Here is a 23,109-nt window from a genome sequence, read left to right on the forward strand (position 1 = left end):
GTGAAGAGGGAGACCTGTGTCTCAAAGATCTCCTTCCCTAGGCCAGTTAGAGTCTCAGTTCTGCTTTATATAGTCCTCCTGCTAATTGAAGTGATCATTCATTTATATATTAAAAGGAAAAAGGAAGGCCAATTATTAGCTCAATTCACAGGGGTCCCCAGATGCCATCTTTGACAAGAACAGGGTAATGGTTGATGGGAGCCCAGAGCAGAGGGAAAGAGTGGCAAGCGTTGGGGTGGTGAACTTCAGGATTTCTAAGTTATGACATCAGAGAGTGGCAGAACTGTTGAGTGACAAGGAATGGACTGGAAGGGGTATTGCTGGTTAAAACTTAACAGCTTTTGTAGTTTTTCTCATGTGCCTGGTGGCCCTGGTCTGCCTTCTCTCCATTCATGCCTATAGGATGCATACAGTGCTGGAACCTATTAGGATATGTAGCCATGGGAACAAAATTACCTAGGATGAGAAGTCCTCTCATTTCTACCTACCCTCTCTGGGACACCTGGACCCTACCAGTGACCTTTTTGAAGGCAGCTTTCACATCCTTGTTCCTCAGGCTGTAGATCAAAGGGTTCAGCATGGGGATGACCACAGTGTAGAAGACAGACACCACCTTGTCTTCCTCTAGGGATTTTCCTGAGCCGCTTCGTATATACATGAAGATGAGGGTCCCAAAGAAAAGGGCCACAGCGGTGAGGTGGGAAGTGCATGTGGAGAAAGTCTTGGCCCTGCCCCCTGAAGACTTCACCCTCAAAACAGCCTTGATGATGAGCACGTAGGAAATGAGGATGACCAAGGCATTGGCCAAAATCACAAAGTTGCCAAAGAAGACAATGATGATCTCAGTGTTCATTGTGTCACCACAGGCAAGCTTCAGCAGGGGCGGGAGGTCACAGAAGAAGAAGTTGATCTGGTTGTCCTCACAGAATGAGAGGGAGAAGGTGCACGTGGTTCTCAGGATGGCCCCAGACATCCCACAGACATAGGCTCCCAGCACCAAACTCCAGCAGACTCTGGGATCCATGGCCACAGTATAGAGCAGAGGGTTGCTAATAGCTACATAGCGGTCATAGGCCATCACTGCCAGCAGGAAACACTCTGTACCTGCACAGATGGTGAAGAAGAAGAACTGGGCAGCACAGCGGCCATAGGAGATGACCATTTTGCCTGTGGTCAGTGTGGCCAGGATCTGAGGGGTGATGACAGAGCTGTAGCAGGCATCTAGCAGGGAGAGGTGGCTCAGGAAGAAGTACATTGGGGTGTGGAGCTGGCCATCCACTCGGATGAGAACCACCATCCCCAGATTCCCCAGAAGGGTGACAAGATAGAAACTGAGAAAGACCAGGAAGAGGGGCGTCTCCAAGTTGGGGTGGTCAGTAAAGCCTGCGAGGATGAACTCGGCTACTGTAGTGAGATTATTCTTGGCCATGGATTCAGTGTGGACTGTTGGTCTGAGGATGAGAACAAAGAAAATAACAAAACAAACAAACAAACAAACAAAAACAAAACAAAATTTTTAGAATCAGGAACAGAATCTTTTTCTCTATGGTAGAAGATGAGTTTATAATTCTGAATTTAGGTATAGAGTTGTTTTTTTTTTTAATTTTTCTTTAGAAATCCTGAACCCGGCTGATTCTTCTTGAGCTTCTTCTGCATTGTATGGAGCTGAGAGCCCTGAGTTGGTGCTTCTGATTCAAATTAATTCTGCTTCATCTTGGTGATTTCTGTGGAAATACAAGACACGTGATTCTCAAGTTTGGAAGGGAGCAAAGTGACATGTATTCTAATCCCATCTGGGGCTGGAGTCCCTCTCCTGCATACCCCGTGTGGTCATTTAGTTGCTACTTGAGCCTCCATCTGCAGACAGCTCCACCGGTAATTCTCTGTTTTGGACCTGGATTCTTCCTTTCTGTACCTTCCACCCACTGGCCTTAGTTTTATCCCTTCCAGACATGCAAAAATTTTAATCTCTTCTTACCATCTGCTCAGAAGGTGGAAGATGATGATCTTCTCATCATGTTGAATAATTCCTTACTGTATACATTGACATATTTTTTTCTTATTATTATATGATTATTCAACCAGGCAGTTGAAATTTCCTGGTCAGTTAGTGATAATTAATAGATAAAAATTGTTTCTCTCCACTTTAATCTTTACCACTCCAGCTCAGAGGTCATCATCTTCACAATATTATTTTTTTTATCATTTAAAAGACCATGATTATACTGGGGTGTGGAGCTGGCCATCCACTTGGATGAGTACCATCTGACTTTAGGAAAGTTATCTAACACGTTTGTGCCTCAATTTCTCATCCATGTTGCAGAAAATGTGTGCCTATATCATAGGGTTATTTTGGACTTTAAATAAGTTAATACCTGTAACAGGAATGCTACAGAGTCCAGCTGTTGAAAGAGCTGAATAATGCTAGCTAATGTTATTTTTGTTATTATCATCAGTCTTAAACAATAACTATTGACTTCTTGTTCTGAAAAATAATGCATTCCCTCAAGTAAATTTTGTTATATTGCAATTTGTCTATATCTTTAATATTATATTTGTTTATATATATATATATATATCCCTATGTGTGTATATTTTTTTTTTCTTTCAGTAATTGAGTAAATTTGGACTCTTACTAAGGTGAAAAAGTCATTTCCCTATCGTTTCTTCTCTCTTCCTTTCTACCCCATTAAAACAAACAAATATTTTATTCCATTCATGTGACAATGTTTTCTATTCTAATTAGCTCTTCTATACTTTTCTATGGGTTGATTATGACAATAATAAGAGGCATTTCTCTATTATTATTACATGCTTGTCATGCACTAAAAGACTAAATAGCATGATAGAATTTGTAGAGGAAGCAATGTCACTAAAATTTAGCTTGAGGACAAGCTTTCAAATATCAAGTGAAATGAATGTTCTTTTCTTATACTTTACCAGGTGCTCAAAATAATTATATTTAGTTTGTTTTATATTTGAGTCATGGAAATTTCTGCATTCCCTGTAATTTTCTGTTGTCACTGGGCACAGATTGGGGTCACATTAGAGTGTGTGTGCTTGTTGCTGGCCCCTTTCCAAGTCCATCCAGAATCCCCATTAAAGTGCCTAAAGTCCAAGTGATGCTTGAGATCTTTGCCTGGAAATCAGGATTCATACCTTTTTTCTTCAATGTCATCTCTACTGTTCTAGAACTTTCCGTATACAATATTTTATACATCCTGGCAACAATCCTACTGGACAAGTGACATTTGTCTCATTTGTGGATGAGAAACAGATCAGACATGTAAAACTAGCTGTTGACCTCACATGTGGAGGGGCAGGGTCCTCATCCAAGACTCCTGATTCCATTTTCTTACTTTGCTCCCCTGAACCATTTCCCTGCCCTCCTAGTACCACATCCCCAACTCTCTCATGTTGGCATCTGCTAATTCAGAATTATTGAATCTATAACCAGATCTATAAATATCAAAATTAGTTTTTAATAAATTATTTTTCATTAGTACAACTACTAACTGCTATACTACACGGGATCGCCATTTTGATAAGACTCATGGTAGTAAAAACTACTTACTCATCAGAATACCTCTTTTTTACTTTCTTTCATACATTTTTATATTCATAATCATCTGTCATTGCTTTCACATCCCTGTGAAATGGACATGACTGGTAGTGCTATCACTTTGGTGATGAGAAAACTGATGCCCAGAGAGATTAATGACTTCTTCAAAAGTCAAGGAGTGAGTTGTCTGCAGACCTGGGGAGAGCAGGCAGTTCTCCTGGTGACCATGGGAGCACTGTTCTATTTCCAGTTCTGCCGGGATCTTCCTGCAACAGGTTCTGAACTTGTGATGAGGCCCTGAACCAGCTTGGGCATCTATAAAGTCATGATAGCTTTGTGGATTCCACATGTAGAGACTCAAGCTGCACACACTTTCATGAAGGGGCCAGGGGAAGCTGCCCTTGAGTCCACAGCATCCTCAGGGTCTAATCAAGGATACCTAGTAGAGGAAGACATTGTCAGTCACACACAATGCTCCATGCCACCCCAGCAGCAGGGTTCAGGGATGAGTCAGCCTCGTTGGAAACCTATCTTGGAATTGTTCAAGCTGGGTGGTTGCCATCTCTATGATAGGAACTGAACAGCTAAAGAAACTTCAAAGGGTTTCTTCCTCTCCTTGGGCTTCACTCTATTGTGAAGACAATGGATCTAGATTATATGGTCATCTTCTGCCTTTACAACCCAGGATCTTATGACTAAGTGTACAGGCTAAAGGAGGCTCTTGGATGGGTTTCCTAATATCCATACTATTAGAAATATGTGCACTAATTACTGATTAGATATGTACTAATTATTGATTAAATCTGTACTAAGTACTGATTAGATAAACTGTGCAGGCACTATTCCAAGTGATTTGTAGTTACTTAAACATAATATTGTGGGACCTTAGGTCTGAGCTGAATGACTCATACTCTCTGGTTCCCGATGGCGGTCCTCATTGCTCAAGGCAAGGCACTTCTTCATTATATTTTATTGTCTCTGGGCTTCTCACCCCCCTCCTCATGCCTTTCCCTGTTCTCATGGGTATTCCCTCTACTATATTTGAAATTCAGGGCTGGGGTCATAACTCGGATGTAGGGTGCTTGCCTAGCATGTGTGAGGCACTGGGTTCGATCCTCAGCACCACACAAAAACAAATAAAATAAATATATTGTGTCCATCTACAACTAAAAATATTTTAAAAACTTAAAACATAACAAAATATATATCCTTCCACGTTTATTCTTTTTATATTTATTTACAGATATGTATATATTTAAAAATACAGTGGTTTAGTTATGTTTTCAAATTTACACGTGTGATGTTGTGATACAAATCACACTTTATTTCTTTTTCCACATCCACCATATTTTTTGTGATCTTTTATGTAACATAGGCAACTTTGTTATTGGTGACTTCATTATCATCTTCTTTGATATGCTTATAGCATATTTAACTGATCCATTCTGCTAAAGACTTTGAATACTTTGCATGTATTATCTTATTTAGTCCTTGAAATAGACCTTTAAGCAGCCTTTATTATCTATTTTTACCAAAGAAGAATTTAAACCTCTAGTAGATTAATTGGTCTAAACTCAACTTCCATGGGAGGATAGAATCAAGAATGATTTTGGAGTCTTTTTTTGTGATCTAAGTTTTTTCTTCTTTTCCTTTTTTATGGGTTGGGACAGACTTAGTTGTACCATAATCTCTTTTTGGAAAAACTTCTTAACCTATTAGAACCTCAATTTCCCCAAGAATAAAATGAGGACAGAATAATGATTTTTGAAAACTTAGAATGGATTTTTACCTAATGGTAAATTTTGCTTATTTTCAAACAGAGAAATTTGCAAGATATTTTCCAGAAGGAAAAATGGCAGGACCTGGCTGGCGACGCCCAGTTTTGTATGATGTTATTTAAGAAAGGTTTGTGATAACATCAACTTGGATTGAGGCAAGAGCAGAGGGAGTAGAGGTCTTTGATTCAGGTAGACACTTAAAGACTTTATTTCCTTTTTAACTTGACAATAACATTATGACTTAGGGGTGTTTGCCCTTATTTTATAGATGAGGAAACTGAGGCTTGGAATCATTAAGTATTTTGCTTGAGATTTCACAGCTAGAAAGAAAAAAAATATTTAGATCCTACACTGGTTCTCTGACCCCAGTTGAATGACTAGGCTGTATTACTTTTCCAAATACTGGTAGCCATTGAACATCTGCTGTCTGTCAATCATGATGTTACACATTCTACACACATTATCTTATACAAATCTCACAATGCTATGAAATTTTGTACTGGAGCATACTAAGACTCTGAGTAGTTAAGTCTCTTACCCAAGGTCACATGACAAGTCGGTAAAGAAACCCGGACTCTCACCTAGGTTTATATTATTCCAAAGCCAGAGTTTTAATATGTATAGTTAGTTCTCTTACCAGCATAGATATAGAAAACATAGTAATTTACAGTGACATGTCTTTTATAAACTCTACACTTTGTAATATCAACTTCCCATGAAGTTATATTTTCTAAAATTGACCTAGTGATACATAAACCCAGAGAGATTAAAGCTGTAGGTTAAAAAAAAATGTTCCAGTCTTACTTGCGTGTTTCATACAAGAGCTGACATTCTAGGCTGGATGTGGTCCCATGAGATGGTAAGTTCTGATAGCAAAGGCCAGATTTTCTGCCTAGTTCCATCTTCCCTAGTGTGCATGGACCTTCCCTCAGAGCCAGTATCTGCCCAGGATTTTCAGGGTGAGAATTAATGTGTTTATTACCTGGTGCAATAATCCAGTTGATTCATCTTGGAAAAACCAACCTAAGGTTTTTCAGGCAATTCATAAAAGGCAGTTAAAGTCGCTCAGAAAAATGAATGTAGCTGACCAATTTTAGGTTTCCTTTTTATTCATCAAGCCAGTGAGTATTTAAAATGCTTTGGAGGTGGTTTTGTGGGAGAGATGCTGTGAGCCCAGAGGGTTTTGCTGGATCATGAATCAGCACCTGAGACACCCCGGGGGCTCCTGGGGAAAAGCCAGCCCTGTCAGGGAGAATGCACTTCCTCAGAGCTCATTATCGCATCCTCTCCACACATCTTAGAGGATAAAAGCAAATCTTTTGGGATTCTGTGGCAACTCCTAGGCCTTGTGAGTCTCTCATTAGTCTCAAGGCTTCTGCAGGGAAGGACTTGGTTCTTTTCATCATTGGTCCTTGTGTTCTGCAATGAGTGCTGTCAGGACTGGAGCTTGGATGTGGACTTTTGGTGAAATTCTCTTTACGTTGCACCCATCCTTGGTCCTGATGTCAAGTCCCATCTCAGGGGTGGAAGCCTCATTGCATTGGCTGCTTAGTGTTTTACAAAGAAGACCAATTATTGGAAGGAATGTGTCCAGGGTGGCCTACACACATTTCAATCACATCTACCCTGGATAGCTTGTTAGCTCACCTTCTTTGAAGATTCATTTGGAGGATCTGTATGGTCAACTTTCTCTGGCTACTCCAGCTCTCATTTCTTCCCTGGCCTCTGAAACTCATGATTTCTTTGTTAGAACCACACATGGTGGCCCTGCATTCCACTTGTCTTCCATTGTTCATAGTTGTTCCTTAGTGGTTAGTCTCATCTCCTTAGCTGAGCTGTGAGTTCCTGGAGAACACTTCTGACTTCCTGCAAATTCCACCATGAACTTAGTTCTGCCTCCGGCAAGGGATTTGACTTTTTGCAGTTCATAACAGCCACTAGATGACTGAGCTGTCCTCAATATCCCTCTATAGGGGTGTGACTTCCTAGAAATTTCTAGGAACAGTGATCCCTTACTCCAGGGAAGGATATAGATGTGAGCCCATAGTCATCAGTGCTCACAGTAGCTGCAGGTGATATGCGACTAGTAGCTGGGGTACTAAGAGATGGTCTTTCTTTTTAGTGGACTTCTGAGTGTTTATATCTGGGGCTTCTGATACCACCATGTTAGTGGAAGTGGATCAGAGGGAAAGTTAGGAGATGTGACCTGATGAGAAAATTTGAATTTCTGGAGAAATCATGCCTGAAGGCATTGGAATCAAATGTTATTGGTTATGTGAGTTGGTAAATTTATTTTTTTTTGTATTGTAAGTATATTTTATTGAGTTTTCTAACCACTTCAACTGAAAAAGTTTCAATACCAACTCTGAGGTATTTATTATTTTATATATTTATACAGGCATAGGACTATTTAGAAGAATATATACCAAACTGAGGTATTTATTGTTCTGAATATTTATATAGGCATTGGAATAGCTAGAAGAGTATAGATCTGTCAAAATGAGTATCAGCAGGCCTTATAAAAAGGATATCACTTTCATAATCTTTGGAGATTTGTTGGAAAAATGACATATTATCAGAAAGAAAATATTTCAGTATTTATAGTACAATAGGAAGGGCAAATGAGGTGAAAATAACAGAGAAAAACTGGAAATACAAAAATAGCAAATAACCTGCTTGATATAAACTTACTATGAAGCTGAGTGTGACCCAGTCACGTGCAAGGTTGGTCTCCCATAAAACATTTTTAAAAATTTTATTTATATATGATGAAACATTTAATTTTTTTTAAAGTTGTAGATGGACACCATACCTTTATTTATTTATTTTTATGTGGTGCTGAGAATGGAACCCAGTGCCTCACACTTGCTAGGCAAGCGCTGTACCACTGAGCCACAATCCCAGCCCCAGAAAGAAATGTGTATTGAATCACTGATGGTGGAATTCTTGACTATTTGGAAAGAGAATGTTGAACTGTTTCTAAGACTTTCCTTGGAAAATTTTGATATGAGAGAGACAATATAGGGGAGTCTCTGTCTTTTGGTCGTTTCTTGGTGGGAAAGATCCAGGGGCCACTATCTATACAGGATACAGAGGAATTTCCCTTGAGATAAAGGATTCAAAGTCCGGCCTCTGCAGAGATCCTGGGATGTAAAATACCCTCAGCAGTCCTGGGTGGGAGTGAGCCTGTGTGGAATTCATCGAAAAGGAAGGAAGGAGAGATCTTCCTTTGGGCAGAGCTGGATCACTGGTGGCAGGTGTTGGTGTTAGATGAAGCACAAGTCAGTATGGGGTATACATTTTTGGGAATATAAATTTTCTCTATTGTGTTCGAGGTTAAGATACATACATATCTTTATTTTCCATCTGTGTGTATGTATATACATATATTTACACACACACAGACATACAGAGTCATTCTCAAATTCCCCAGGGGATATCCAGAGCCCAATCCACTGATACTTAAGTACCTTGTAAAATATGGCTAGGTATTTGCATATATGTTCTCCCATATACTGTGATTCATCCCTAGATAACTTGGTACTGCAGTGGGTCATGGGTCCCTCCTACTTAGGCAACTTTATAACAGTTAATCTTTTTCTTATTAACTTACTCAATGGAACAATATAAAACAGTATATGAACTTCAATCCCAATTAAAAAAAAGATGTGTAAATGCCTATAGAAAAAAATTATGGACAGGTACAATAGTACCAGACCCTGTTCAGTTTGTTTTACAAGAGTCATCTTGTTCAAATCATGTATAACCACCCCAAGAGACAGGCATAGAGAGGTGACATAACTCCCTTACACTCACGAAGTAGAGGGAGGATTTAAACCCACGCAGTTGACTGTCAGAGTTTATGTGCTAAGTAAGCACATTTTAGTGCATTTCCCTTCAAACTGGGAACAGGGCTTATTGGAATGGTGTGATTATAGCGGTTTCCATTTCTTTTGTTATACCTTTTGGACATTGCCCAAGTTTTCTGTATTAAAGAAGCTTATTAATTATCAGCTGAGTGACATCAGCTAGGATAGCAATGGCAGTTGAGAGTCAGGCATTGGAATCAGCCTGCCCTGGTTGCAATCTCAGCCCTTCCCCTTCCTATGTGAGTGGCTGTTTCACCTCTCTAAGTTTACCCTTCGGTAGGCTACACAACAATATTATCTACTTCACAGGATTTCTCTAGGTGATTCAATAGACTAAACATAAATAAAATTAATATGGTGTGCTGGGGTACTGTTGTAGTATTTTATTTTTATAGCTAATTAAATATTAGTTGAATAATTGAGTAAGCAGGCCATTGGGGCTTCACATACACATTTCACTTGTGTCTTATAAAGGAGGTGGGTCAGAAGGGTCACCTTGGGTTCATGACAACTCCTCAGAGAGCAGAACACAGAAGTAGCTTCCTCAACCCCAAGGTGAAGTTGAATTACGGTGGAGGCTTCCAGACAGGATGAAGGTTGATGGGGAGGAATGGAGAATGAGAACAGTGCATGGGCCCTTTTTGGAAGTTTTCTTTCCTCTGGGAGTTGGAGAAGCCTAATTAGAAGCTTAGGGCCTGATTAGAAACTCCCATCAATGGCAATCCCCCTGCCTCCGTCTTCTAATTGCCTTCTTGGGGTGAAGGATCCAGCCCAGGATAGGGCAGAGATCCAACACCTATTGACGGTCGCTCTTGTGGGTGCTGGGGCTTGTGAGCTGCAGGTGCTGACGATGTCCATTTCTCCAGCTCCTTGAAGAGCCACTTAGTCTCCACACCCTGCCTGCACTCACTCAGGCGTCTGGACTGGGGAGGGCCTTTTGGTGCTGCTGAAGGTGAGTGTGGCTCTGGTAGATCAGAGAGAAAATGAACCACAGTCTAGATTAGAAGTGTACTTGACAATCTGAATCTTGGGTTCCTCTCTTCTGAAGTGGGTTTTCCTTTATAAAGTAGGGTCAACACTGAGTGTGATTTTTTTTCTGGGGAATTCAATGTGCTGGGACTTTCTTGTTCTGTAACACCGGACTGATAATGTCTCTCAAATGTGTTTTAGGTGATTGTTTTTAGCATCAGAAGTCACAAAGTAGGTGGCATGCCATGAAAAGGTAAGGATGCTATTTGGACGTCATGGATTCTAATTGAGAAAGTGGGGAGAGTAAGGAAAGCTCTTGTGGAATCTCTTAAGAAACTTGTAAAACTCTGTCAGGTGTTTGGAGTTATCCAGTGTGATAGCATTGACCTTACAGAGAGCTGAAAGTTATAGGTAGGCTCCAAAACAGAACAAACTCCTTCCTGGGAGAGTAATTTCTCCATCCTTGGAATTGTTCAGGCTGCATAAATGTAACTGGTCAGAAAGGATCACTGTCAGCTCGGAAATTATCTGTCAGTGAAGCTAGAGAGGAGATTTCTGTCCTGGGTGGCAGGTAAGTCTTAGATCCCTGCAGTTCAGAGTCTTTGGAACAATGTTCTGTGCTTGGCTCAGTCATTTCTAAGTAGAGAGAATTGAGGTCTCTCCTTTAGAAACTGGTCAGCTGGATGCTGACTTTGGGAGAAGCTCAAGGAGATTTTTTTTAGGGGGTGAAAGAGCCCTAGTCAGGGCTCATGAAAACCCATGCCCACAGTCCTGCTTTGTAAGACGGGCTCTGTCGAGAATCCTCAGCATCGCAGCTCCTCTCCCCTCATAATCCCCCTTGATAGAAGGGCAGTAGCTTTGGAATTAGAAAAGCTGTGTTCTCTGACAGGAGGAGCAGCCCAGGCAGCCGAAAGAGCATCTCCTCAGGCTGCAGGAGACCTGGGCTCTAGTTCCCCCAACCTTTCCCCCTGGTTGAATGTATCTGGGCAAGATGCTTCTCACCTCAGGCTCATCTTTCCTCATCTCTAGGATGGAGGTAATACTATGTCATTACCTCTGAAGGCAGGAGGTTGAAACCATCACCTTCTGAGGCTCCTTTAAGTTCAAAACTCCTCTGCATTCAATTTGGGAAGAAGCTAGGGCAGAGTGAGCAGGACAGAGGAGGAGAAGGGTAAGTGTTTGGGCAGACTTTATATGCCAATATGGAAGCTCATTCCAGGATCACAAAGTGAGGAAGAGTCTTAAGATCTCAGTGTTTCACGTCCCCTCTCCTGGCTATTTCATACAGGGTACACATATCTCTGTGGCTTGTGGTGTGGTAGGAAGGGTCTATGTCCTGGGTCTGGCAGCTTTGCTTCTCTAGCTGTGTGGCCCTTGGACAATTCCATTGAACTTTCTGTGTCCCACTTTCTTTATCTGAAAATGGTTTGTGTGAGGGTCAAATGAGGTAACGGGTCCATAATGTTCTAAAGTGAGGGATTATGAGCAGTTTGTAGTATCTGGGAGATGGAATTCACATCTTCTCTCGTATGCAGCAGAACTGTCCTTTTCTGAACCCACAATATTTCATCTCACTTCATCCTCACGACACTCCTGTGGCTTAGGTAGCATCGTGACCATTGCATAGAACAAAGAGCTGAAATCCAGGGACTTTAAGTGACTGGCTGGGATTTGACCCCGCTGTGACAGAACTTCAAAGCAGTTTAGTTCCTTGATACCTTGCTGATTCTGCCTTTTTTTTTTTTTTGGCTATTTTCAGTGCAATATATTGCCAGATAATATTTTTTTCTATGTCTTGATGAGTTTTTATTCAATTAGAAAATAATCAACCAATGTTTTCTGAGGGTAACAGGGAGCCCTTGGATAGAAACTATTTTCATCCTTAAGTTGAACCATTTCAAACGTGGCAGAAGGAACTGACATACTTTTCCCATCATTTAAACATCCTGAGGGTCCAAGTTGTCCCTGTCACATTGAGAGGCAGCCAAAACATTATACCTCATCTGTTTTCCTCTTTCCTCTTTAAGACAGCACAGGCAGAGGATGCCAATTCGATTATGGGGCAGAGGGCAAATCACCATCATCCATGTCTGTTTAGCTCTAAATATTTCTCACTACATCCCTGGTGTCCAGTATACTGCCTGGCGCAGAGTTCATGGGCAAAGCCTTTATAAATTTTTGTTGCATGATTCCAGTCGAGAAAACTGGCTACATAACTTTAGGCATAGAACACCACCTTTACATGTCACCATTTAAAGACAACTTTAAACCCACTTGGAGGATCTAAGTGGATTAGTTTTACTGAGCTATATAAATACTCTTCAGATCCATGACTATTTATTTCCCCCAGCATGTGCTATTATAAAGCTGATCTCTGGGCACTTATAGAAATCCCTTGCAAGTGCAAACTTTTTTAATTTTAGAATCATCTTCCTGTGCATTTTCTTGTTTGATTCTTAGCAGCCTCTTGGTTCTTAGTACAGTACTCTTTCTTCTCCAGAATGACAGATGGAGCCTATTAAGGTCCACTGAACTTTCTTCTGAAACCCCCTTTAGTTTTCTGAGATTAAGAGGAGGGTTGGGGAGTATTAGTAATCTCAAAGAGCAGACAATCTGCTTTAGCTGTAAAGGATCACATATCTTAGTTGTGTGTATTGTTAGTTGATATAGAAATGAGGCTGTGAGTCTTGGGCAGACATTACTAACTCGGTGGAGGGTGACCCAGAATTACGGAGCCACATTATAGCAGGGCCCCCAGAAGCGAAGTGTTTGCACACCTGATCAACAATTTGGTAACAGATTGTTGTGAATGTTAAATGCTAATGCTGCTCAATATGATGGAGGATGGTATTCAAGACTCACTTTCTTTTGGTGTGTCCTTAGAAGCCAATGATTTCAACTATTTTGAGGGCTTCAAAAACAGGAAACTGATTCTTCAGTATTCTATTCATACTCTCCTGGTCATTTAGGTTTTCTGAATACCTGGGACCAAATACTTTCTTCTAAGGTTACACACATCCATGGTTCTTCTTCCCACCTTGATGTTATGTGGAGTTGCTGTTTTCCCTAATCTTAATTATTAGGAAATTGATTAAGGCTGTTCTGCCTAGAATTATAAGTCATTCAGCAGTGTTTTAGGAATTTAGACTGTGTATCACATGGCAAGGTGATAGTTTTTGGAAAAAAATATGGTAGCTCTTCTGAAGATCAGCAACCACTGGAAAATCTTGGTTTCCCTCAAAATTTTCTTCTGCCCATTAAAGTGGACACAGTTGATGCCGAGAAGGATATCATCAGGTTTGCTATGGATTAGGAGAACCTCTCCCCACACTGTCTCAAAATGAAGGTCTAGGGAGCTATCTTGAAACTTTAAGATTTCAGGAGCTGGCTGTAGTATGGCAGACCTGGAGACCTCCTTAAGCTTTTCCATTTTCTCCTTGAGCATCTGCCTTTCTCCATCACCCATAGATCAGTCTGATTTAGGTTGAATGCCTGTTTGTGCATTGTCTTTCCAGAACCCATTTGGCAGAGTCCTCTGGCGGCACTGTTATTGGCCTGATGCTGATAGGGATAATTATTCTGATTATTCTGGCATCCAGCAAATGGGCAATTTTATTTTGTATTTATTTATTCATCAATACCTCTTTCCAAAAGAGATTTAAAGTGGTTTATAAAAATGCACAACATGCAGCAAGATAAGATAAATTAAAAATGAGGAATGAGATTTGGGCAAAGGGGGAGTATCTACTAGCAGATGGTAATCAGGGCATGTTCACATGACTGTCATCTTTCAACTTAATTCTGTGCTAGAGGTATAATGGGGGATTAGGGAAGAATGGATTTACAATAGAGGGGATGTTCTGAGAGGGTGAGACTCCTGGCTAGGAGTTCCGTTCTGATTGTAAGCCTGAGCACCTCTCCTGCCTTCCCCTTCCTGCAGATAGGACACACAAAATACGGTGAGGTTACAAGGAGGAGAAACTAGGCAGTGCTTCCAACTCAGAACTAGGGTAATTTGCCAAGATTTTTATTTAATATTAGTCTTCTCCTTGCCCCAAGTGTAAGAGGGTAATGTTTGTAAAACTACTGGAAAAGTCCTGGGTATAAGAAAAGTGCTCACAGCCTGGTAACTCTCATTGTTATTGTACTCATGAACAAGGGGATGATTGGGAGCATGACCTTGGGGTCTGACAGGTCATGATTCAAATCCCTGCTTGGTGGTTTACCTAACCAAACGACTTAATCTCTGCCAGCCTCTGCTTGTGTGTCTGTAAGAAGATAGGCTATGTTGGGGTATTGTGAGAAATGAATGAATGAAGCAGTTTACATGAAATACCTAGAGCAATAGTTAACATCCTGGGCACTCTCCTCACATCGCTCATTATAATTATTACCAAAAGATAAAAGTACAACCAATTTAGTTTATGTGTCCAGCTGAAGTATGGGCCATGGTTTAGGTTAGTGGAAAGTGTGGTGGATTTAGAGGTGGAAACCCTGGTGCTGTTTATCAACTGCATGATTTTGAGAGAGTGGTTTACCCAATTTGAGACTGATTTTACTCAGCAATAAAGCAGTGATAAATTAAATTTCTTAACGGTTGAAGAACCAAAGGGTTATAAAACCATTTTTGTAATAATTTCATGTGTCAGATATGCTCTGTATTAGGCACAGTGTGTTGCCATGAATTCTATCTTTTCCTCAAAGCACAGCAGTGCTATTATTGTTATTGAATAGGTATCAAAATTGATTCTAGGGGTCAAGGAATTTGTCCAAGTTCACACAAATGGAAATGGCTAGGCCCAGGTTTGGAACAAGCTCAGTGTATCTTCAGGGCCCGTTTCCTGGCCACTGTGCTCTATTTCTGGGATCCAGCCTTACCTTTATGCTAGGTTATCCTGGGCTCCCTATGGAACTTCCAGTACTTCAGGGGCTTCTCTTTGTTATTCGAAGGATAATACCCTTGAAGAATGTTGTCTTAAAAATGTCTCAAAAGGACCTGAAAAAACTTCACATAGTTTGTAATGGGAACGGGAAAGTCTACTGCTATTTTTTTAAATGTCATTTAAAGTATTATTTTGGGTAAATAGTGTGTGCAAATAAATGTGAATAATTATTACCTGATCTCATCATTTCTGCTTGACATTGCTTTTCAATGAGCTTTAGGATGGTCCTGTTCAATATCCTTCTTACTTGCATACCCTCAATTCCCCACATCCTGCATTTCTTTTCATAGAACTTGTCATCTGCTATCATGGTAGAAAATATATTTCTTCTCTTTAAAGCATATTGTATATAGACGGTTCTGCTACAATGTCTGCTCCACAGGCAGAGATCTTTCTTAGTCTGTTTTGTTCTAAGCAATCAGAAGAGAGCCTGGTACAGGGTAAATTCTCAGTAGATTCTTACTGAATAAAAACATGAATACAGATTCTTTTTCCATCGGGTCAGGATGATATGCTTGAACTCTGAAGAACACAGCAAGTCATTGTTCTGGGAGAAGATCAAGATAAGATTTAGCCCTCAGAACAGGAAAACAATCTAAATATTTATACTATTAAGAACTTGGTGTGAGGTGAAAGTCCCCATCAGATGCTGACCTTTGTTCTACCATTAGAGCATTGTTGCCAAACGCTGATCAAAGTTTGATTTATTACTTATCTAAAGTGCAATAGGAGATTTTTCTCAAATTCGGGTTTTGTTTCAAGGATGAAAAGAGTATACGAGGAATTATCTTTGAAGTCCACATTCCATATTTTCAATTCCCCAAATTATTAGCATCCAAAGGCACAGAGACAAGATTGTACCTGGCAGGAACCCCATCTGTATTAGAATTGTAAACTCAATGTGACGGCTTTGTCCCTTAATGAGTTTTGCAGGCTAATTCTGGAATGGCAGGATGCAGGCATCTCATTGATTGATAATGATCTGGTATTTTTTTTTTTTAATTGGGGTAGGTCCTTGGGAATAAGAAGAGCACTTGGAAACCAGGCCATAATGCTTGGCAGGAGCAGAGATGGGGAAGTGACTTGGCAGGCAGCAGGCTGCGGAGGTTCTAACTGTGCTTGCTCTTTATGTCCCTCTGTCTAGCATCTAAGTTCACTGTGCTTAGGTGCACATAGGCAAAGTTGATGTTGGAACTCCAGGGGGCTGTGGACTTGGTGATAAGAAGATTCCAGACTGAATCTAGTAGTGTGTCATTCCCATTATCTCATAATTAAGAAAAAATTTTGTATGGATTCATCATTTTTTATTTTTTAACAAGAAAAAAATGTGTATATTTATGGTATTTATAACAATGTTTTGAGATATGCACATATTGTGGAATGGCTAAATCAAGATACTTAATATATATTATACTTTTTTTGTGGTGAGAACACTTAAACCTATTCTCAGCAATTTTTAAGTATACCTTGCTATTAACTATAGTCACTTTGTTGTACAATAGATGTCCTGAACTTACTGACATTTTTTTTTCTTTTGACCAGCATCTCCTTAGTACCCCTGCTATACTATTCTACTCTCTGCTTATCTGAGTTCAACTTTCAGATAGCATGTATGAGTGAGAACATGTGGTCCTTATCTTTCTATGCCTGGCTTTATTTCACTTTATGTAATGTCTTCCAGGTTCATCCATGTTTCACAAATAACAGGATTTCCTTGCTTTTTATAGCTGAATAGTATTTCAATGTATGTATACCACATTTGGAAAACATAATTCTAAGTGTGAGTGAGATCAAGGGCCATGCACAGTATGCAAATATGTCCTTCACCTTAATGTTAAGACTTTGGGTTGTAATCCCATTAAACCAAGAAGGAGGCCTAGGGTCAGACAAGTGAATTAATTGCTCAAGGTCTGAAAGGATTTAAACCTGGTGATTTCAAAGCCCAGTCCTTAATACTATAACACTAGGGTTTTGGACTGTAACACTAGGGTTTTTCCAATGCAGTGTTTTATGGCTCTATGTGAAGCTGATATAGCCTCTAACATGGGACCTGCAAGTGTTTGGAAGTATTCGAAGAAACACATTCTAACCCTGGCTTTGCCTGGTTACGATGAATCTTGAACGAATCACTTCACTTCTTTTTTCCCTTATATTCTTCTGTCAAAAGTGGGATTAACAACATGTGCTTCCCAGGGTTTCTGAAGGATCAAGTGAAACGAAGTTTGTGAAAAATGTACAGTAGTTTACAAATCTAAAAAAAAAAAATCATTATATTACTGAGCAATGATTAAATCCAGCCTTCGTCACCTTAGTGGATCCTCAATGAGACTTATTATTTTATTTCAGCAGGTGACCTTGGCTTCATGGCAGAGAACAGCACCAGGGTGGTGGAGTTTATTTTGATGGGGTTCCAGGTTCACGCAGAGCTGCAGTTATGTTTGTTCTTCGTGTTTCTGGCCTTTTATCTCATCACCATGGGGGGAAACCTGGGCATGATCTTGCTGATTCAGAGTGACCCCCAGCTGCAGACTCCCATGTACTTCTTCCTCAGCCACCTGTCCTTCCTGGACATCTGTTACTCTTCTGTTATTGTCCCTCAGTTGCTTGAGACCTTGAGGACTGAGAAGACGGTCATCACCTACGAGCGCTGTGCCACCCAGTTCTTCTTTTTTACGTTCTATGGTAGCACCGAGTGTTTCCTTTTGGCTGTGATGGCCTATGACCGCTACGTGGCTGTGTGTAATCCCCTCCTCTACGCCACGGCCATGACACCGCAGACCCGCCTGGGGCTGGTGGCTGCTGCATATGCTGGTGCCATGGTGAATTCCGTGGTCCGCACTGGGTGTACCTTCTCCATCTCCTTCTGTAAATCCAATCAAGTGGACTTCTTCTTTTGTGACCTTCCACCGCTGCTGAAACTGGCCTGTAGTGAGACCAGGCCCCGGGAGCAGGTCATCTACCTCTTTGCTTTCCTGGTCATCATCTTGAGCGTTTCAGTGATTCTTATATCCTACATGTTCATCATTTGGGCCATTCTGAAGATTCAGACAGCGGGTGGTAAAGCCAGGACCTTCTCCACTTGTACTTCTCACATGATGGCGGTGGCTCTGTTCTTTGGGACACTCATATTCATTTACCTGAAAGGTAACATGGGCAAGTCCCTCTGGGAAGACAAGATTGTGTCAATGTTTTACACTGTGATCATTCCCATGCTAAACCCCATGATCTACAGCCTGAGAAACAAGGAAGTGCAGGAGGCTCTGAAGAAAGTCTTCAAAAGATTTGTGAGGGTTTCCCAAGCGGAGAAAGGCTGGTGCTTCATCAGGCCAGAAGTCCCTGCAAGTCATGCTTTGAGTTTTTAATCTCACTCTCTTAAAACATCAACTAGATTTCATAATTACTAAGATATCGTGAAGCAGAGAAATGGAATTTGGGGTTCTGGAACTTTGTTAGTGTTAAGGTCTGTAAACAAGTCTGGATGGCGCCTGGCATTTTGCCAGAGGGAGTGGTTTGTGAAGTAACGCCAGCGAGCCATTAAGTGTAGAGATTTCTTATTGGTTGACTGCTGTATCTAGTTTATGTTAATTAAGATAAGCTGTGTGGAATGTATATATACCGCTCCTGTCCTACAATAAATGGCTCCCTCTCCTGCTGTATCAATGTACACAAGTTCTTCGTCACCCCCCAGTTATTTTGCCCAGCCAGCCGGGCTGCGGCAGCTAGTTCTATGACCTTGAGTTGGAGATGCTCTGTATCAGTTTTCTTATCAGACAAATTTCTGCCTTGCTATGACTGAGGGTTGAGAGACCTTCAGCTAGGCTCAAGAGAAATGGAATACCACATTTGTAAATAACAATGTGCTATAGAATATAAGATTTATTTTTCTTACCTGTTCTAGATATAGTTTGAATGTTTTTTTTAATTCTTAAATTTGTTTTAATTAGTTATATATGACAGTAGAATGCATTTGTGCACTTTGATATATCATACATAGATGGGATATAATTTCTCATTTTTCTGAGTGTACATGTTGCAGAATCATATTGGTCATGCAGTCACATATATGCATACAGTAATAATGTCTGTTTAATTCTACTATCTTTCCTATCCCCACATCCCGTCCCCATCCCTCCCATCACTTCCCTCTACCTACTATAATGCCGCAGTCCGGCTGCAGCAAAATAACCGGGGGGTGACGAACAACTTGTGTAGATTGATATAGCAGGAGTAGGAGCCGTTTATTGCAGGACAGGAGCAGTATTTATACATTCCACACAGCTTATCTAATTAGCATAAACTAGGTACATCAGTCAACCAATAAGGAATCTCCACACTTAATGGCTCGCTGGTGTTACTTCACAAACCACTCCCTCTGGCATTTTGCCAGGCACCATCCAGACTTGTTTACAGACTCTAACATTCCCCTGGCAAAATGCCAGGCACCATCCTGACTTGTTTACAGACTCTAACAATATAAAGTAACACTATTCTTCTCTAGTACCCCTCTGCCTTATTGTGAATTAGCATCTGCATATTAGAGAAAACATTTAGCTTTTGGTTTTGTAAGATTGGCTTATTTCACTTAGCATGATATTCTCCAACTCCAACCATATACTGGCAAATGCCATAATTTTACTCTTCTTTAAGCTGAGTAATATTCCATTGAGTATATATACCACATTTTCTTTATCTATTCATCTATTGAGGGACACCTAGGTTAGTTCCATAGTTTAACTATTGAAAATTGAGCTGCTATAAATATCGATGTGGGCTGCATCACTACAGTATGTTGATTTTTATGTCCTTTGGGTATAAACCAAGGAGTGGGACAGCTGGGTCAAACGGTGGTTCCATTCCCATTTTTTTGAGGAATCTCCGTATTGCTTTCCATAGTGGTTGCACCAATTTGCAGTCTCACTACCAATGTATAAGTGTACTTTTTTCACCACATCCTCACCAACATTTATTGTTACCTGTATTCTTGATGATTGCCATTCTGACAGGAGTGAGATGAAATCTTAGAATAGTTTTGATATGCATTTCTTCAATTGCTAGAGATGTTGAACACTTTTTCATATATTTGTTGATCAATTGTATTTCTTCTTCTGTGAAGTATCTGTTCAGTTCCTTAGCCCATTTATTGACTGGGTTATTTGGTTTTTTTGTTGTTAAGTTTTTTTGAGTTCTTTATTAATGCTTTCCCAAGGTATAGGTTGAGTTTTTTTCCCCTGAGGCTCATTTTTGTGTCTAAAATAATTACAAACCTATAGCTCAGTTTTTACATAGTAAGGTCAGTCAAATTCTTTGGTTGTGGATGGTGGGGTGGATATTAATGTTTCTTAACATTTAGTCATATCCAATTTAGGTGTTTGCCATGGAAAAATTACAAGCAGTGAACAGAAGGAAAAATAAAGAGAAGAAAGGAGATGTGATCTAAGAAATGTTCAATTAGTATATTAGCCTACTTTCCAAGATGTCATAGAGGGTAATACACTGTAGAATGAAAGAAAAATGTAATGATCTGCATTAGTTGTTGGAAACAATTTTATCTAGATGTAGGGCTGAACTGAATCTCATATATATATATCTTTGTAGCTCTATTTTATTTCTAAAGTATTACTCATGCACATCTGCCTCAATTAACTCAAGTTATTTCCTATCCTCCAGTAATGAAACCCACTATCTACTTTCATCTCCTCTAGGACATTTACTTTATTGTCAGAAGACAGATAACTATGAATTCTGACTGTCACTTTTTAATGACCTCCATATCTGCTAGAAATATTACTTGGGAAACATCTCCATGGAGATCCCACAATCTTATCCATCAACTCAGCAAATATTTATGGACTATCTACTATGCCTCAGACATGATATTAGTTCAGAACAGAGTATTCAGTACAACGTATGGCTCCTCTTACATGGGAATTAGAACCTGGGGCATGGACAGATAGTAAACCCTTTTTACAGGGAATTAATTTTTAAAAATCATTTTGGAAAATAGAACAAAAAATGAAACACAGGGATTGTTATATTGTCTATCATAGAGTTCTGATCGTTTTTGGCGTGGTAAGAAAAGTCCTTGCAAAACTAACATTTAAGCAGAGACCTAAAGAATTAAGTATGCCACAGTCATGAGATGGGGAGATTGTTCTGGACGGGAAGAGTTGCATGAGTGAGAGCCTGTGAGGCAGGATGCTTTGAGGAACCAAGAGAAGCCACAGTGGCGGTAGCATGAGGTGGGGAAGCTTAGTGTGAGGTGCAGCTGGTGCATTCAGAAGAAACCAGGGCAAAGGGCCTTGCAGATCTGCTTAGAGACTTGTGGAACTGATTCCAAGAAGAGCAAGGTATTGAATGGTCATCTCTGAATGTGGGGAAATTTCTTTGGCTACAGTATGATGTGTGGAAAGCGGGCATACGTGGTGGTGGAGATGGAGGGACATAGACTCTCTAGGTCTAAGAAACACAAATTGTGGTATTGTGTGCATGGCATTTGACTTTCATGAGATTGTGTATGCTTCATTCCAGGATTCACCTTGGGCTGGAGAAAGCCAGCAGGTGCATGCCCACGAGGTTGGCTTGCCTCCCTTTTCATTGGTGCACCTTTATTTCTATACAGCATGACCATCCTTGGGCACCTGAGGGGCTAACCTGTTTGTTCCTTCCTCAGGGTGGTCATACTCCTTGGGGGTCAACACACTCATTAACCTCCCATGACATGCTCGGCTGTGTTCCTGAGCTTAAGAAACCACCTTTGCAGGAATTCTTATGTGTTTAATGGCAGAAAATCCATCTTTAAATTACAAAACAAAGAAATTAAAGACCAAAATGTTAGACAGGGGTTTGCTATTTTGGTGGTGGTGGGTGTTGTTACCTCATTTTCCTCCCAACTTCTACTTTCTGAGTGACAACCAACACTGCCCACAAATGAATGATGTTTGGTACATGTATGATTTTGAAGATACATATGTATAATTGCTTTAGGTATGTACCAAGTAGGTAAAAATAAAATGAAGTTTTTATTTATTTCCCTCTGATTCATATAGAAGACACAGAGGAAATGGCGTTTATGTTGTTTTGACAGTTACATGTATTAATATTTGAATGGAAATATTCATAAGTTACCTAATACATGTCAAGTTCCGTCCTGAGTTTTCCTTTATCTCAATTAAAACTCTTGTTCTTAAAAAAATGAAAGTCTCATTCTTAAAATAGACTCTTTATATAATCTTTTAGAAGTAGAATCTAGCCGGTAATCTTGGAATTGTTTTCTTTTGATTCCTTCTCAACTTGGAATTTCTTTCTTTTTAGGAACTGGGCTTTGATGTTGCAAGTTTTTAGTTGTAACACTTTGACTTCAATATATCCAAAAATAAAGAGAGTAGACCCTCAAACTCTGCACTGACCTATTTAACTCCATTCATCCAGAAGCCAAAGTGCTGTGTTCTTGTCATCATTTAGAACAGCACTAACACTTTACTCATGGTCTTACCTGTACATATATATTAATTTCCAAGAAGGAACGTAGGTGTAAGGACAGATTAACTAGGTTATCAGCATAAGGACATGGTGTAGAGGGGACGATGGCATGTAACCCACACAATACAGGCCCTTAGGCCCCTGGAGGAAGTGTGTGTTTATACATTGACGCTGGTCTGTGGGTACAGGTGAGGTGATGGGGATCTGCAATACACAGATAAGAGCAAAATAGTCACTTTTTTTTTTTATCATGAGGATCAATACAGGACAGATAAAACACTTTCATATTTCTCCCCCGACCCTTGCTCAAATCCTGCTGTCTAAACTACAAGGAAAGGAAAACCCCACTGAAGCCACATGCACATGGCCAGAGGGTAGAGACGCTGGGACACCCACACCACCCTTCCCTGTGGATCTCCCACACCTTTCCGGCAGCAGTGGGTGCAGGGAGCAGAAAGGGAATGAAGCATTTTGGTTGAAAGGTTTTCACTGGTGATGGAGTTCAAAGG

The 23,109-nt window shown here is 40.3% G+C and overlaps 2 protein-coding genes across 2 annotated transcripts; one reads left to right on the plus strand and one right to left on the minus strand.

The window, feature by feature from the left end:
• Positions 1-333: 333 nt before the first annotated feature.
• Positions 334-1,740, minus strand: LOC107159762 (olfactory receptor 9I1). Its single transcript, XM_015506378.2, has one exon. The coding sequence runs from the start codon at positions 1,427-1,429 to the stop codon at positions 485-487; it is 945 nt and encodes a 314-aa protein (XP_015361864.2). The 5' UTR covers positions 1,430-1,740; the 3' UTR covers positions 334-484.
• Positions 1,741-15,755: 14,015 nt separating this feature from the next.
• LOC107159773 (olfactory receptor 9I1-like) lies at positions 15,756-18,621 on the plus strand. Its single transcript, XM_015506388.2, has one exon. It carries the CDS (start codon positions 17,485-17,487, stop codon positions 18,481-18,483), a length of 999 nt encoding a protein of 332 aa, XP_015361874.1. The 5' UTR covers positions 15,756-17,484; the 3' UTR covers positions 18,484-18,621.
• The last annotated feature ends 4,488 nt before the right edge of the window (positions 18,622-23,109 follow it).

This window comes from Marmota marmota, unplaced genomic scaffold (genome assembly GCF_001458135.2).
Source record: "Marmota marmota marmota unplaced genomic scaffold, marMar, whole genome shotgun sequence".
Taxonomy (NCBI): domain Eukaryota; kingdom Metazoa; phylum Chordata; class Mammalia; order Rodentia; family Sciuridae; genus Marmota; species Marmota marmota.

Bases quoted from the DNA above. Each gene is read 5' to 3' on its own strand.
- LOC107159762 (XM_015506378.2), bottom strand. From the start codon at position 1,429: ATGGCCAAGAATAATCTCACTACAGTAGCCGAGTTCATCCTCGCAGGC.
- LOC107159773 (XM_015506388.2), top strand. From the start codon at position 17,485: ATGGCAGAGAACAGCACCAGGGTGGTGGAGTTTATTTTGATGGGGTTC.